Source organism: Myxocyprinus asiaticus, chromosome 44 (genome assembly GCF_019703515.2).
Source record: "Myxocyprinus asiaticus isolate MX2 ecotype Aquarium Trade chromosome 44, UBuf_Myxa_2, whole genome shotgun sequence".
NCBI lineage: Eukaryota > Metazoa > Chordata > Actinopteri > Cypriniformes > Catostomidae > Myxocyprinus > Myxocyprinus asiaticus.
In genome coordinates, this window is record NC_059387.1 from 2,475,898 (window position 1) to 2,493,572 (window position 17,675).

The following is a 17,675-nucleotide window of genomic DNA, read 5'->3' on the forward strand; positions in this document are numbered from 1 at the left end:
AAAAAAAAAAAAAAAAAAAAAAACTCTGATGTTTGTCAGCACATTAACTCATAGGAAATAGCTCCTTTTGACACATCAAACAAGGAAATACTGTTTTATAGAGCACTGGGAGCTTGCAGACACACCTAATATTTTCCACATTTCAAAATAATAGTAAAGTCAGCAAAACTATGAAAGTGGGAATTATTTAACTGACCAAAAACACATAAATTCAGTCAACTGTGTCTAAACTTTTGACTGATAGTGTATATACACTATGCACTACACACATTCAAACACACGTATACCTTGACAAAAAAAGTCCTTTCTCAGAAGAGCCAACAAAAGGAAGTACATAACTTGATAAGATGATATTTTAGTTTTTTTTTTATTTGAAATAGGTGTTAGTATTTAAAACTTAATGAAAATGAATGGTCCTATCGAATAAACATAGGCACTGAATGTATTAACCAATTATTTCCCACTCTTTAAAGCAGTAGCATAGCCAGAAACTTTTGGGTGGCTGGGCCAAGGGAAATTATTGATTGTATGAGATCTGTAAACTTATTTAATCATTTATTTAATTTAATTTATGTTTTTAACATTTAGGTAATTGTTTCCAGGTGCGTATTTAGAACATTTACTAAAGTTTGTCTATTTTGGGAATATTAAAGGATCAATATGTACAGTATATTTAATTTTACATGTGTAACATGGAACATTAGGAGGTCTTGTGGCTAAGAATAGATATTGATCATTAGACCAATAGGGGGATTTAGAGGATTTACTGTAGACCTTTTTACATTATACAACAGAACGAACATTTTAACAGAATTTTTATCCCAGTACAATTTGCTGGTATCTTTGGATGGTTGAAAATGATGGAAATGTTGTCACTATGAATCTGCTATGGTTTACTGTCAATATCTCTTATCATGTCACTGCGTCACAACTGTACTCTTGTTAAAGCAGGGGAGAGATGCCGCCAATGCGATAGCGATGTAAGATAAAGCATAAAGAAATGGTTCGGAGTTTGAGAAATTCTGAGCTATTTACACCTGTGACAATAAAATTCATAGCAATAAATTCATGCATATGATATTTAGACATAACATTATTTTATTTTAGATAGATGGGGAAAACAATGAGGCTGGAGTTTAAAAGTTTTAGGAGTTTTGAGAACATATTGGGGCACCTCACCCCAAGGGTCTAACTTTACCTTGTCACTTCAAAATAAAAACAATATTTTTTACTCCAAAAATCTAAATACATTACTATGTCCATAAATTCCCCATGAACAAATAGACATAAAAACTTTCAATATCCAACATAATAGAATGTCACAGATCATTCTTTTCCAATGACAAAATTTTTTGATCATTTAACCTCAAAACTGTTGATATTCAGATGAAATATCAAGATTAAGAGGAGCACAGCCATTCAATAAAGGTTTTGAGATGAGATTTAGTGCCATATATGGTCAAGAGGAAAGGGGGGGGGGGGGGGGCATCTTACCCCAGGGGTCTTCCCCTAATAACGAATATAACGTTTGTAATCATACATGGTAATTGTAATTAACATTATTATATCTTAGAAAAAATTTTACGTTTTTTGGATGTAGTTACAGTCTTTGAGAGCATATTAACACCCAAGTATATTCAGTATCTAATGTGGTTTTGATGAACAGGTCAAAAGATTTTTTAAATATAAACAAAGGAAATAATAACAATCAATATGACATTTGTAACAAGAAATGTTTTAGACAGGAAAAAAAGTTTTTGGAGCTGCTGCACGATACGGGATGCCCTTCAACTGAATGCGAGTCTCATCATCGCATTGGGTGTTTTACAGTAGCTTAGTGGGAGCGATCAGATTCTATATGTCGATAATGAGAATCCCTCAGATTATCCCATTTATTTTTAGATAAATGATATATAATTCATTTTCAGTTTTATTTAAGGTGAATAAAACAAAGGGTTTTCAATAACTGCCCAATAAGTGAAAGGATAGTATTTGGGGTAAAAAGCCCCCTCGCCACCTTTTGTTAATTTTTTTTTTTTTTATCAATACAACCCTCTGTTATTATTTCTTTTGACACAAATCATGTTGTTCCATCAGTATTTAATTACAATTTTGATACATAAATAAGTTTTTCCTTAATGGGCGCCTTTAGTCCTGTTGTTTTATATATTTTTTTATATTTCGAATGCCTTCTGATTTATGCAGATATTGAATTAGTCCTCTTTAGACGAGCACACAATTATGACCATTACTGTAAGATCTTAATATTTCAGATTTAATGGCTGTCACTTATCTCCAGAACTTTGGACTAGGATGGTATATCAGGAGTGAAACATTAAATCCATAAACATCAAAGATTACGCTGCAATACTGTCCCCTTCACACCCTCCACATAAACCAGAAATAACTTTGTTAACTTTCAAAATGCACTTTAAAAATGTATGATTGCACTGATATCCTTTTAAACACCTTAATTTGTCCATGACCATTGTGACTTAAAGACTTTACTTCATTTATTTGAAGAGCTGCATTGTCATTTTTCCTTTACTTTTACTAAGTTTCTTTTTCATTTCACTTTTTTATCTTCAGTTTTTGCCTATTGTACTATAAGGTTATCATTGATATCTGTCACTGGTGTTTTTGCCATGACAATGAAACCTGATTGTCAAGACTATGGGCAATCTGAGCCAGTCAGGCATCTTAATCAATTAAACACAAATAACAGATGTATAGAATGAGAGTGACTTACCCATATAGGAACCACACACAGCAATACTAAAAGCAAAATGTGCCGCATGATCAAACCAGTTATGTAGAGTAAACAGCACTATTGTTACAGCCAACGTTCCTATTTAATCCTTACACTAAAAAAGCATCTTTAATCTAAACTAGACAAGCTTGTCGTTGATACTATGCTCAAACATGACTGTCACATACTTCACTATTGTGTATTTAGTTTCTCCTTCAAACTCCCAGTTTCTGACTGTCTCTCTCTGTTCCTGCTCAACTGACCGATAATGACCTGTTTTATTGCCACTTCTCCTTTTACTCATGACGAGAAAACAATGAACATCGACCTTTGTCCAGCCTTTAACCAAAGTTCTTCCTAATTTTCAGATTCCTCCCTTTTTCTCCACCTGCTTATAGCTCAGTTCTTCTCTCATTTTACTTGCCAATCACTAGCTGGTCTACATCTCTTTATTAACTCACATTAATATCTTATTACACCTATTTAAGTTCACACGATTACAAATGAACAGTAAATAAATGTTACCGCAAAGCTTTTTCATTCTTTGTCATGAATTTGTTTTGCCCAAAATAAATGAAAATTTCATTTTATAAATAAATTGTATGATTTATTTTATATTATTTAATAATTATCTATACTGTTTTATAAATATTATATTATATTGTGTACTCCTGGGTCTGGCAAGTGTACAAAAGAATCAGGATTCCACACAAAATATCAAACTCTGATTCAGACAAACATCCCATTAATAATTTTGCCTTTACTACAGTAACAAAAGAGACAAAAAGTGAGTGAGGCTTTGTTCAGCTATAGAGGTAAGTTGGGTGTGTCTTAGTTATCTTAGATATCTGACACTGTGCACATCACAGACGCTGTGTACGGAAAATAAAGAGAACATTGCTGATCTGCACAATTATCACATCATCAGTAATCTAACAGAGAACTAAATGATTTTCTACTTCATGTAATTAAGCATTAAAAGGATACAGTAGTTCACCCAAAAATGAAAATTCTCTCATCATTTACTCACCCTCATGCTATCCCAGATGTCAATGACTTTCTTCTGCAGAACACAAATGAAGATTTTTAGAAGAATATTACAGCTCTGTAGGTCCATACAATTCAAGTGAATGTTGACCAAAACTTTGAAGCTCCAAAAAGTACATAAAGGCAGCATAAAAGTAATCCATATGACTCCAGTAGTTTAATCCATGTCTTCAGAAGAAATTCAATCGTTTTGGGTGAGAACAGACTAAAATATAACTATTTTTTCACTTTTAATCTTGACTTCCTTGGCAATCATGATTTTAAGCTCGATTATTCATCTTAGCACCATCTAGTGCACTACGTATACATGTTTCAGACTGCTGATTTATAGTGGAAAAGTTATATTTTGGTCTGTTCTCACCCAAACCCTTTTAGATCGTGGAGTCTTATGGATTACATTTATGCTGCCTTTATGTGCCTTTTTTTGGAGCTTAAAATTTCTGGTCACCATTCACTTGCATTGTATGAACCTATAGAGCTGAAATATTCTTCTAAAAATTTTCATTTGTGTTCTGCAGAAGAAAGAAAGTCATAAACATCTGAAATGGAATGATTGATGGATGAAATTTTCAAATTTCAATGGCCTGCATGAGGTTGTCAGTTGTCATGACAAGCATGAGTTTGGAGAAACAGAAAGGTTTTATTCATTAATTTTGTAAAAAAAGAAAAATGATATTTAAATATTAAAAGTTTAAATCAATGCATCTATAACAAACTTCACTGTAATTTTATTTTGTATCAGTCTGAATTACTCTCTTAGCTATGGACCAATTTTGATAGCACGTTTTATTTTTTTATTTTTTTTGTGGCCCACTTGTCGATGAAGTTGAATAGCCCTGATCTAAAGTGTTTAAAGCAGTGTCTGATTAACTAGACGTGTATTACAGTTACTAACCAATTTTCTTGGTTGTAACGGGTGTAAGATGTGGAGGAAGTGGAGTCTGGAGGGGTTTAGTTTACTTTTAATTAACAGCCAACATGGGAGGAGCGCTGTCAGCATTAATGTAATCATTTATCCACCTATTGCCCTCTTTAGCATGTTTCAAACTTCCTTTTGTCCTTTATTGTTTGTCAAAAGGTGAATGTACGAATTACCTAAAGGAATTTAGGGTTTATATTTACCATTACACATAATGACCTGGCAGGCAGTAAATAAGAATAATAGGCTTGTTTACAGTTTTACTAGGAGGGAAATAGGGCATTAAATAAAAGATGTATCAACAGAGTTTCCTAACACTGTTGTGTGTGTTTATAATTTATCAAAGCACCTTAATTTTGAAAGACTCATTTCATAATTACAAGTGTACATATTGGCCAAAAGCAGCACAGCAGGTTCTTCTTCTCAAAAACGAAACTGTCTGATAGGCCTACCCTCTATTTTACTGCTGTCATTATAATCAACACAATGCTTGTTTTGTCAACTTGAACTTTCATGAATAGGGCACAGATTGGGGTCCTATTATTTTTTGTCTCAGCCATTCAACCCTTTTAGCAAATTTGTTGCAGGAATAAATATTCTTTTGTTTTTTAAGTGAAGTATAAGTTTAAAAATAACTTCAAACCAACATTTGGACCCAAAATAGCCAATCCCAACTGAGTGCTAAAATCATACAAATCAGGGTTTTAAACTGCATTCAGTGATGTCACAAACGTTGGTAACAGGGTCGCAATAGGTTTGTGACCCTCATAGAAAAATGTAAAATGAAATATAATACTAATATATATATATATATATATATATATATATATATATATATATATATATATATATATATATATATAAAAAATCATATTATACATTGTAGGTCTATATATATATATATATATAGTTTTTTTTTTTTACAAATGAATATATAATAAAACATATAATTTTTTTAACTTCCATTCACTGACCATTTGTTGAAAAAGAACAAGTCCTATTCAAAGAATAGAGCACAGCTTTTATATATTAATATTAAAGTAATGCAAGTACTTTTTAATATTATGACTGTATTCAACGTTCAATTAAAACATATTGTATGAAGAGAATGTAAATGAAAGAAAGAAAGAAAAAAGTCTCTGTCAAATAAACAACACTAAACTGTAACAGCAAAAAAAAAAAAAAAAGAAAAGAAAAAAAAAAGGTGTCCAACAGTGAGCTAGTATGAAAACAAGGTAAACATTTTGTAGATAAAAAATAAATACGTATTGTTTATATGAACTGATTTGATCAATTCTACAAATACAAATAAATATGTACAAAAGTCTCCGGTGAGATTTGAATGCAGCTCAACGGAGGATTGCGTTCTCAAACACAGAGCGCCCCTTGGAGGAATGAAAACAGCTTTCGCTTCTCAAACTCCTTTTCAAATAGCCAGGGGGTCCGTGGAAAATCCCTGAATAGACTTGATTCACGCAAGCGACATCTTTGATTTTTCAGGGGAATGACAACGAGGCTTTGAGGGATATTCTTACAATATCTTATCTGGTGTAAAAAAACAGTTTAAGGTGGTAGCTGTGTTTTGGAACATGGTAGCTGGTTTAAGCTGGTCATAAACTGGTCCAAGCTGGTCATGAGCTGGTCATTAGCTGGTCCAAGTTGGGAGACAAGCTTGGACCAGCTACCAGCTGGTCATACCAGCTCAAGCTGGTCAAGCTGGTTTTTGGAAGATGGTAGCTGGTTAACCAGCTTATGACCAGCTTAGACCAGCTCATGACCAGCCTGGACCAGCTAATAACCAGCTTCCATGTTCCAAAACACAGTTACCAGCTTAAGCTGGTTTTTCCACTAGGGAATGGGCTGTACTGCAGTTTAAAGTGTTTTTGGATTGTTCTGCTGACAAAACATTGATAAAATATCTGTCCAAGATCATTCAGTATACAAAGAACTCCAGACAACATGAGTTTTGGAAAATCAGATGTGATCTATGAGCATACAGTTCGTGCCATTGGGGAGATGGTAAGTCAAAGATGGTGCTAGCGTAAATAAGGTCTATTGTGCACATTGTGTTGTAATCAAATAAGCAATAAAAAAATAAAAATAAATACTCTATATATAAGCTATATATAGCTCTATAATAGTACACTGTATATAATCGTATAATAGCAGGCTATACACAGTTTTACTGAGCAACCACTGGGCGGCGCTATGATGACTATAGTTGCCTGTTTTTCTGATTCTGGTCTCGAGACGCACTTTGAAAACTATCAAAATGAGCGATCCAGACGGAGAGCATCAACCATTTAAGTTTTTTTGGAGTAAAATTTAATCTGTGCTGTTGTTGGTTGTCATTACAACTCAACGTAGTTAATGATATCAATGCAACTAACCTCAGACCATCGCATCATGACATCTACACACTCAGATGAGGCACTGTCATTAAAAAACGGCCATCTCGACTCGGTGAAGTATCGGCACTATACAGCCACATGTTTTTTGACCATTTTTACAAATGTAATACCTTAAACATTACATAACCACTAAGCATATACGCCGATGCAAGTGATAACACTGGAGACTGGAAATTGAAAAAAGTTGAATTAGGGAATACTTTCACGATCAGGAAAAGGTGGATTGACCTGTTTCAGTGACGTCACTATTCCCCGCAGCCACCATATTTGTGATCATCAGTGGGAGGAAACAATGGTGGTGAATGGAAAAACACCCGGGAAACGATATCAACAAAAACATCACAAATTGCTTTTGATCCATGCCAAGGATGGGTTCATACAGCTCTGAAGACAGCACAAATATTGCCAAACGGAACTTTCGTGGACATATAAAGATATTTTATCCATGATTCATCAACAGACGCAGGCGAGTCTTATCGAAAAATGTTAAGTTAATGTGAAATGTTAATGTGACCGGTGTTCTGAAATATTCAGTTTCTGACATTTTCGGTTGCACTCGGCGGAGCATACATGGAGATTAATTAGTTTTCTGTTTCGTGTTAAAGTAGGATGACCATACGTCCTGTTTTTCCCGGATATGTCCTCTTTTTCGGACCTTAAAAAAGCGTCTGGCCAGGATTTCTGAATTTGCGAAAATGTCTGGGATTCGGCTTTAGTTGCATTATGATGTGCATCTGGTCTATTACATTGTGTGTGCGCGCAGACTGTATTTGCATTGCTTTAACCCCTCTATGTAAGTCCCGCCTTCTCGCACACCAATTGGTCGATTTATATGAGGCTTGCAGCAACTATTGGCCAAATTCCTGCCTGTCAATCTTTCCGCGAACGCGCGAAGCGCTGTTGTGTTCAGCATCAAACAGTTGCTTGACAGTAGCAGCAAATGACAGCTGAGTGGAAACAATGCCCAAACGAAAGTGTAAATTTATTGAAGATTTGCACAAAAAATGACCATGCTTTCGTCCAGGTCGAGATCCGTGGGAAGCAGAATGTATGACATGTAAAGCTGGCGCTTATGTGTCAGTTGCTAATAAAGGTGCAAGTGATTTAGAAGCACACATTAGCTCTATGAAGCATAAAGGGTCAGCAAAAGGTGAAAGTTCATCAGGTAAAGTAAAGGACTACTTTTTGCGACCAGGTAAAATTGTTATCACATTGCTTCATTTTCCATGGCCATTCAAAATAATAGTAATAGTAAATGAAGGTACACTCATGGCATCAAATATTTTATTTTAGTGCATGGACATATATTTATGTTATGCTAATAGAGTGTCTTTTTCACTGTATTAAAGTTTGCATTCATAGTAACACTGTTTTGAGCCCTATTATTCCACCACACCCCAATTTTTCGGCTAATATTGCCCACAATCCCTTGCTCGATGGAAGAGGATTTTGATGGTTCGCTTCAGAACTACAACTGTGAAACATGAAAAACTATAAACATGGCAGTGACAATGGTGCTTCATTAGTTCTTAAATGTTTTCACATCTTAAGCGTCATGTAAGTTTAATGGTTAAACGCTGTGAAAAAAAAAAACAAACTTCATTGACACTGTAGGACGACAATGCTCTTCGTTAAATTGTGAACGATCGGCTGCTCCATTTACACAATGAACAAAAAAGGGTTTGAATGATTAATAATCATTATAATCTTACCTGCAAACTTTTATGTTCTTCTACTCTACTTGTCTTGCGTATGGATACACATTGTGCATTTAAGAGCTTTCTTTCTTGAAAATAATCAAGTAAAAGTGTCAGCACTATGTGGATTCAAAACTGAAAAATCTTAAACAGAAACATTAATCAAATTAACACAATTATATGTTCTCATTTTATTTTTGCCAGTATTGTATCACACTGAAATAGAGAAGATCACATTCCCTTTCAGTCGACTGTTGAATGACGTAACCATGTGTGACGCTTCAAAAGACAAAAACAAACATAGCTGCAAGCAGCGATGAAGGGCCCAAGCACTATGGGTCCATTTCCACCAGGTGGCTTTCGGAAAACAATGCAAGGTGGACACATGCATTTGGCATTTGACATTATAAAAAATTATTATTGTTATTATTATTATTTTTTTAATGTTGATTTTTGGTTGATTGACTGTCGTACATCTTTGACAGCGATTCAGTGACGTCAGGGCTACAATGTGATTGGTTATCATGGCACACGTGATCCAAGTTGACAGTTACGCTTTCTCCAACAGGAGCCACGGGTTCAGCTGTCTCACCCTCCAGGTAAGCATTAATTAAAATATTGTCTGAAGTAATTTGTCCGTTAAAATTAGCCAAAATTATGGTAGACAACTTAATTGGCCTAATTTTACACCTATTTTGGAGATTAATTTAAATAGGAGTGTATTACTTGGTTCTGTTCAAACGATAAACAGATTTAACGGATGGTTGGCCACCTCAGCTAGTTAGGGTGGCAATGGAATTGTTGCTTTCTGAGGTAAATTATTCGTTAAAATTCGTGAATAATGTGGATGGATCAATTAATCGTAATTAATTAACACCCATGTTTGTTGTTTTATTATTTATGTGATTTATTACTGTGTTACTCGTTGCTGTTTCACAATAAATTGAGATTTTGTCACTCAAGTAAATTGAGCGGGAATTCATCGGAACCACTTTAAGGCTCTGTGCTGAGAAGACATTTTCCAGTTTTCCAGTGCTCTTGAACGTGGCATAACAGACTCTGCGCGCGAAACAGACAAAGGAGGACAGAGACGGAGAGAAGGCATAAAGGCTGATATTTCTGCGTCGGACCTACGCCGTAGCCTCCGCATCTGTTTGGATTTATAGTTCTGCGTCGCTGCTAGTTGGCAAAGCGCAGCAACAGAAGACGTTTGTTTACATTGGTGCTACATTTGTTCAAACTGGAGTTAATTAACATTTATTGGAATCTCTATTAAATATATGTGTCACGTTTTGACTGACATTGTTGTTATATGGATAATTTGTTTTTATTATAATGTTTTTAGATCACTAGATTCATTTATGGTTTATGAGCTTCTCTGTTCAACCCTATGGTATGTAATAAGCCTCAGCACTTTCATTAAAAGCTTTCATAAAATGCCATTACATTCATTCCAAATGAATGCGAAACTACTGCAGATATATTTGATATCATCCTGGGGAGAGTCTCTGGTTGCACAACGGACAAATCACAACTGTTGCGGTCCATGTATTGTATACATGACGCGTATTTACATTTGGTTACATTTTTTGGAGAGATGCGCGTCAGGCTACGGCGTAGGTCCTTATTTATTATTTACTTTATTACTGTTTTCCTTTTTGGTGTGGGTGTTCCCAAATAAAATCACATTGTGTTCAGGTGGTGAATATGTATTTATTTTAATGATCCCCCTTTTTTTTCCTCCTACAGTGTCCCGCAGCTCCAATTTAACTTGTTTAAACAAATATATTTTTGCAATAATGCAAATAAAGCAATAATGCAGATAAATACTTCATTATTACTTCACCTCATGTCACTTAATATTTTTCCTTTTAGCAGATGAGCAAGTTGATTACAGGCCCTTCAATGAGATGCCACAAGATGGAAGAAATGGTATGTATATCAGTGTAATAAGATTTATATGTTAAGTGTTACATTGATTCAGGTTGACACTTAATCAAATTGTCATCGTAGGAAGCACTGGTAAACATTGCCGTTGCAATTTCCACACTGGCCAACTGTATATCAGAAAAGTAAAAGTAGTTACTTGCTAATCTGGAAAGTAACAGTCATTTTAGAGCTGCATTACATGGCATGGCAACAAATAGCAACCATGGTTTGCGATATTCAAAACATGATAAACCTAATGACAATGATTTTTCCCTTTTTGTAGGCCCATCAGAGGGACATTTCCTTGGTTCGCTCACATATGGTAAGAATGAATTTCTGCCAATTGGTACCTGCGACAGGTATTGAATATTAGTTAATTTTTTTTCTTTGTTTTTTAATTAAAGGTCAGAGAATGGAATCTCCTGAATCAAGGCAGATAATAAAAGGCAAGTAATTAAGGAATTTACAAAATATATATATCATAACATCTGAAAGTTAATACAATCTTTTTTTTTTTTTTTTTGTAAAGGGAAGTATGATTTTTTTTTTTTTTTTAATGTATTTTTTATTAAGCTGCAACAGTAAAAAGTAGAATGCACTAAGGCAGTGTTTCTCAACACCAGTTCTCAGGCCCTCCCTCCCAGAATGTTTTAGATGTCTCATTAATTAAAACACCTGATTCAACTCATCAGTTTGTTAGTGTGTTAAATAGGGAGATATCTTAAACATTCTGGGAGGGGGGGCCTGAGGACTGGAGTTAAGAAACACTGCACTAAGGGTTATGAAAACTTAAGGCTGTCTGAACAGTTGTTCACATATTGTTCCTTTTTTTTTTCAAACTGCTTTCCCTTTCAAAGAATTGCTTATTCTAAACTGAACGAAACACTGGCTGAACTAGTGTCCGAAGTGAAAGAACTCGAGAGGTCCAGGACAGGATTGCACCAGCTGTGCATAAGTTCTCAGGTAAGTTATGACGTAAAGCTCACACTAAGGGCTTAGTAACTACTAGTTGTAATGACGTCGGTGCTTAATTCGGTTGCACCACCTGTTCAAAACCTGTTGATGCTCATTGACCCTACCCATGGGTTTGACTTTACTTTGCTTAAATGAGTTCACATTTAGTATATAGTGTGCTGTTCAAAATCATTCATAATGTTGACAAATTATACATCTGTATAATTTGTCAACATTATTAGCACTTTCTTGACTAGCCTATAAAGTGACATCAGTTCTGGGTGGGCATGCACATCAACATTAAGGCAGGATTTAACTAGTAGGTTGTATGTTTCCGTAAAGTGATGCGTAGTCGCACAGAATGACGTATTTTTTACAATCAGCAGCCTTCAAATTGTAAACAGGAACCGTGCACATCATTTCAAGCTGCTGCCTTGCGTGAACTGTCAAAAAAAGACGTACAATCTAAAAAGTTATATTAACGCATTACACATTTAATTTAAAATATCTTTCATAGCCTGCACATGGAGGACAAACGGAACAGGAAGAAAAATTTCAGCCACGAAGAAATTCTAATTTTAATTGAGGGAACAAAACAGTCCTTGAAAGCAAACTCAACTCCACTGTCACAAAATTTGGCAGGACATAACGAATAAAATAAATGCAAAAGGCTGTGAGCAGCGGGAGATAAAAGAAGTGAGGAAGAAGTGGAGCGACCATTAAACCCAGGCAATTGAGGATTTCCCTTGCACAATGTATGTCCCCACTGGAGGCAGTCCGAGACATGAGCCTAGCCGTATTCAACAGTCATCCTTGAAATAATTGTTGATAACTCACCCTCCGTATGTGGAATCGTTGGAGGTGGATGTGAAGCCACAGATGACATTGATTCAAGTATTTACATTTTTTATTTTTTTTTTTATTTTTTATTTTTTATGATTGTTATTATTCTAATGATTCTAATTAGTTGTTAAGTTAAAAAGTAAAAAGAGGGGGGGGAAGCACGTTCTTGTTTATCCACCGACAGGTGTTGTTTTTGCACAAAGTCAGCCAACCCAAGCAACAGAACCTTGCCCTGAAAACACCGTAGTACCACCTGCAACAGTGAAAGATCTGCCTGTCCTTCATCCATACTGTCCAGAGAGCACACAAGATAAAGAACCGCCACCTTCAGTAGAAAATGCAAGGAAAAGGAAACGTGGAAATGAGTTGGAAGACGACATAAACGGCAGCCGCTGTAAGCTTCTCAAACTGTAATATACGAAAATGGAAGAGGAGATCTTGAGAATTAAAAGTGAACCTGAAAAGTTAGAACTAGAAAATGTGAAATTAAACCTAGAAATAATTAAATTACAAGAGGAGTTAAAGTCTCTTGGCAACTCCTTCAGTACTGTTGAAATGTAATCTTCATATTCACAATTACATTGCCATCGCCATAGGCCGTTTGTTCATGTAAAGGTTAAAGTGTGGAAGTGCTTAGGCCTACTGTTTATTATTTTTGTTTAAATATACTGTTTACAACACATCAATATTTGTTTTAGTATTTATTGTTTTATTTAATTTGTATTTGTTTTATTTGTATCGTCTATCACATGAAAAAAAATAAATTCGATAACAAGGCTGATATCTGACTGTGAGTTTATTTTCCTTGTTTTCCAGACAGTCATAGAAATAAATGGATAGTTAAATTATTTAAGTTTACGTCATGGAACACACAACTGAGAGATTATTGGATATAATTTTGAGTTATACAAATTGAACTGAACAGTGAGTGAAGTTAATACGTTTAATTCATTAAAAATAATAAGAATAATGCAGATAAAACAAATACATTAAATTCAAGAGCTTTTCAGTAACTATTGACAAATATTGTTCTATAAAAAGGATAATTCTGTGTTTTGGTGAAGTCTAAGTGAAATTATTTTGTGTGATGAAACGCCTCACGGTTACACCCTCTTGCACTTCTGGGTCTTGCATTTGTCTGTATTGCTCTTCCTGTGGGACCTCCTCAACCTCATCACCTCCCAGATCATCAACTGGCATCTTCCACAGCATGGCCAAATTATGCAATAAAATGCATGCTGCTTTCACCTTTGCTGCTCTCTCCGGCTTCATTTTAATTCCTAGAGAGGAAAATTGATGTGTAGGCATGTGCGACTTCATCTAAGATATTAGCCATTCCTAATGAAATCAAATTAACAGAATACAAATCTGCTGTCACATACCCCTGTGGAGGCATGACCACCTCCTTTTTAACACACCAATACTTCTTTCCACTGTTGCCCGTGTTTTGGTGTGTGCAGAATTGACTGGTTTAGGTATGGAGTCATCAGCCACTTTTTTTAGTGGATAGGCAGAATCACCCAGCAGCATGCCAAGATACTCCCCAGAATCAAATTTCTCCCAAATATTCGATCTTCTCAGAATAAAGCTGTCACGCTTAGATCCTGGCCATCTAACGACACAGTTTAAAAAACATAAACTGAGGTCTCAGATGACTTGAGTGTTCAGTGAATGAAACCCCTTTTGATTCACAAAAGCATTCTCGGGGGCCTGGGTAGCTCAGTGGTAAAAGACGCTGGCTACCACCCTTGGAGTTCGCTAGTTCGGATCCCAGGCGTGCTGAGTGACTCCAGCCAGGTCTCCTAAGCAACCAAATTGGCCCGGTTGCTAGGGAGGGTAGAGTCACATGGGGTAACCTCCTCTGGTCGCTATAATGTGGTTCATTCTCGGTGGGGCGCGTTGTGAGTTGAGCGCGGATGCCTTGGTGGATGGCGTGAAGTCTCCACACATGCTATGTCTCCGTGTCAACGTGCTCAACAAGCCAAGTGATAAGATGCATGGGTTGATGGTCTCAGACACGGAGGCAACTGGGATTCATCCTCCGCCACCCGGATTGAGGCGAATCACTATGCGACCACGAGGACTTAAAAGCGCACTGGGAATTGGGCATTCCAAATTGGGTGAAAAAGGGTGGTGTTTTATCCTGATTTGTGTCCCATCAATACAGCCAAGTACATCAGGGAAACCGGCAGTGGCATGGAATTTTTGCCTGTTTGTGTTTTGTTCATTTTTGCTTGGCATGCACACGTAGTTGTTAATGTGGCGACACAGGGCAAGTGACACCCTGCGGACCACTCTACATACAGTAGATTTGTGAATTTGTATGCTGTCACCTATTATGTTTTGCATTGATCCAGTGGCAAACAATGTAACGCAACGCACACTTGGAGGCTTGGAGAGAGTGTGCCGTTTCGGTCTGTTTTGTGTTGGATATCAGTCGATACCAAGTCAGTTATCTGCATTATTCCCTCTCTTTTAAACCACAAACGAGCATATATGTCCACATCATCATAAATATCCAAAGGATGATGTCTGTCTCGTAAAACTTGTTGACGAACTTGCGGTTCATTATCATTGATAATGAATGATAATCTCATTGATCTGGCTGCCATCTCATTCCATCTATTCGTTATTCATGGACTAAGGCTGCCGTAAATATTTAGTTCATACGTAGGGTTACGTCCTACGTAAGTTTAATGGTGCAATGCTCAAATATTTAGTAGAGTGTAAATTGTGACTGCCCATTTACGCAACAGCTAGGCTAAGTTTTAACTTATGCACAGCTGTTGCAATCGGGCCCAGGGTTTCATAAGACGGCAGCTACCAATCTCTCCCCACCTTCTGTCAATTATACACTACTACTGGTCAAAAGTTTTAGAACATTGTGCAGTTCTAACTTCCTGTTTCTTTTTTATTCTTTAGATGCCTTACAACAACAGGTGAAAGCTGATAAAAAGAGTTTGTCTTTGCTGTGCCATGCAAAAATGGCTCCGTTATGCCCCTGAACGACTTGGGGGCATTATTTGTGGTGGAGAACCCTGAGTTTATCAGAGTATATATTTAATGAGGAGTATTAGGCCATCCTTTTCACATCAGAAGCTTCAGTCCTTGAAAAGCTCCTGAAGAGTCCTGAACACTGGAACAGTGGTAATGTTTCAGTCTGTAGTACTGTGGTGTTTCTGTCTTTATTGGTGAGATTCCATTTGCATTTACTTCCATTTTGCAGATGCAGGTTGCATTTGTTATGTTGTCATGGTTTTCCAGGCTCTTCTCCTGGCAGTTGTATTCTGCTTTATGAATTCTGAACTAACAATTCCATCTAATTGTTTTAAGTCACTGTCATGCAGTTTATCATAATCTGTACATAAGTTATTTTAAGCTCTATACATTTTAAAGTCACCACGAAATGCCATTTTTAGAACCTCTCTTTTTCCCCAAATGTGATGTTATTTCCTGTTCAAATGGTGTGGAGGCATAAATAAATACATTTGCATGTAAATTGAAGGAAGTTGTATTTACTTTGAGTTCGTTACTTTTGGTTCAAACCATGTTAATTGCATCCCTACATGGTCTCTGAAAGGAGTCAAAATTGACATGATTTACTGGCATGGAATCTTGCTGAACATAAAGCAAGATTGATTTGATATTGTTTAGATGTTAAATAAGTGATTTAAATTAAAATATTGATTTTATGTCCATCTTGATCTATTTTTCATCGTTGAAACAACATTATTTCAGGGTGCAAACCTGATGAAAAATCAATGTTAAATTTCAACATTGATTCAATGATAGTTTGGTTGATGCATTAACATTGATTCAATGTCTGCCATCTGGGACACTTCTTGCTGCCAGGTGGTGGCACTATGATCGTGACCCTAAATAGTCAAATCCATGTGATTAGCCCCCAAAACTAAACATACATTTAAATTTTGATCTAAATCATACATTGCACAGAGAAGATAGATTTAGACTTTCCCATTTTTCGCTATTAATCTTAATGCCTCGCCATGGCAACATTGCTTAATTTAGCAATTTAGCATCTTCAATGTCTTGGCATAATGTTGTCTAAATGTGGTGACAGTCTCATGAATCACCTAGGAGGAGTATTTAAAAGTTCAGAGACTTCAATATTCAAAAAATCCAAAATGGCCGACTTCCTGTTGGGCGGACCTAATGACTATAATTATGAAAGTTGTCCGGCTTGATGAGAACTATATATGTTCCAATTCTGGCGACTGAAGGTGAAAATGGGGGTTCTACAGAGGCAGTCTTACACACCCATTTTAAAGGGGGCAGTACAGAGCCCCCCCACATGCCCATGTGTGAACTTTTGCCCAGACCTAATGGACAATGACTCTGAAGGGTGTGCAAAAATTCATGAAATGTTAAGCATGCCAAGTGCCTCAAAAACACCCAACTATAGGAAAAAAGGAATAATAACAACTAATGCATTGCCATGGCAACTTTATTTAAAATATCAAATATTCCTTTACAATTTTACATCAGCAGTGTCTTGGCATTATTTTAAAGAATTTTGAAACAATTCATGTAAATACAAGAGGGCTATTTCAAAGTCTGTTAAAAGTGCCATACTTCCTGCTGCCAGTTGGTGGCGCTATGACCGTGACCCATAATAGCCGCATCAATGTGATCAGCCCTCATTACCAAACACAGAGCTGAATTTTCATCAAAATCATACAACGCGCACAGAATTCAAGTCAAGTAATTTTACATTTTATAGCGCTTTTCACAACACACGTCATTTCAAAACTTCCGTGAAGTTGGCACCCCATATAATTAAATACTAACCAAAACTATTCCATTCGTTTGTGCTGTGTTTGTGCTGATGTGCCGCATAAATGAATGTTTGTGCTGGCTTGGTGTTTGAGATATTAAGCATTCTTTTTTGGGCTGTGTGACGTCACTCTCCACCCCATCTCGCTCAAATTGCTCCAAACCGGTGCTGGTCGTTTGTGCTCGGATTGTGCCATTAAAACAAACGCTGTAAATATTTCCCTTCCTTGAATATAGCAAGAATGTTTTCGGGAGTGGTGACGTCATTCTCCACCCCATGTTGTCTAAATCACTCCAAACTGGTATCATTCGTTTGTGCTCGATTTGTGCCG

At 36.2% G+C, this 17,675-nt stretch overlaps 1 protein-coding gene and 1 long non-coding RNA gene across 2 annotated transcripts in view; one reads left to right on the top strand and one right to left on the bottom strand.

Annotated features, from left to right (window-relative positions):
* ptprh (protein tyrosine phosphatase receptor type H) overlaps positions 1–3,021 on the bottom strand; it is a 55,263-nt gene extending 52,242 nt beyond the window's left edge. The window contains exon 1 of the mRNA XM_051686814.1: positions 2,750–3,021. Within this exon, the coding sequence (XP_051542774.1) occupies positions 2,750–2,797 (48 nt within the window). The 5' untranslated portion in view covers positions 2,798–3,021. The remainder of the gene's footprint in view (positions 1–2,749) is intronic.
* Positions 3,022–6,947: 3,926 nt separating this feature from the next.
* LOC127434266 (uncharacterized) lies at positions 6,948–11,198 on the top strand. The gene is made up of 5 exons (XR_007896008.1): positions 6,948–9,200; positions 9,309–9,422; positions 10,699–10,755; positions 11,036–11,074; positions 11,157–11,198. It is a non-coding gene; the product is annotated as an uncharacterized LOC127434266 (long non-coding RNA).
* The last annotated feature ends 6,477 nt before the right edge of the window (positions 11,199–17,675 follow it).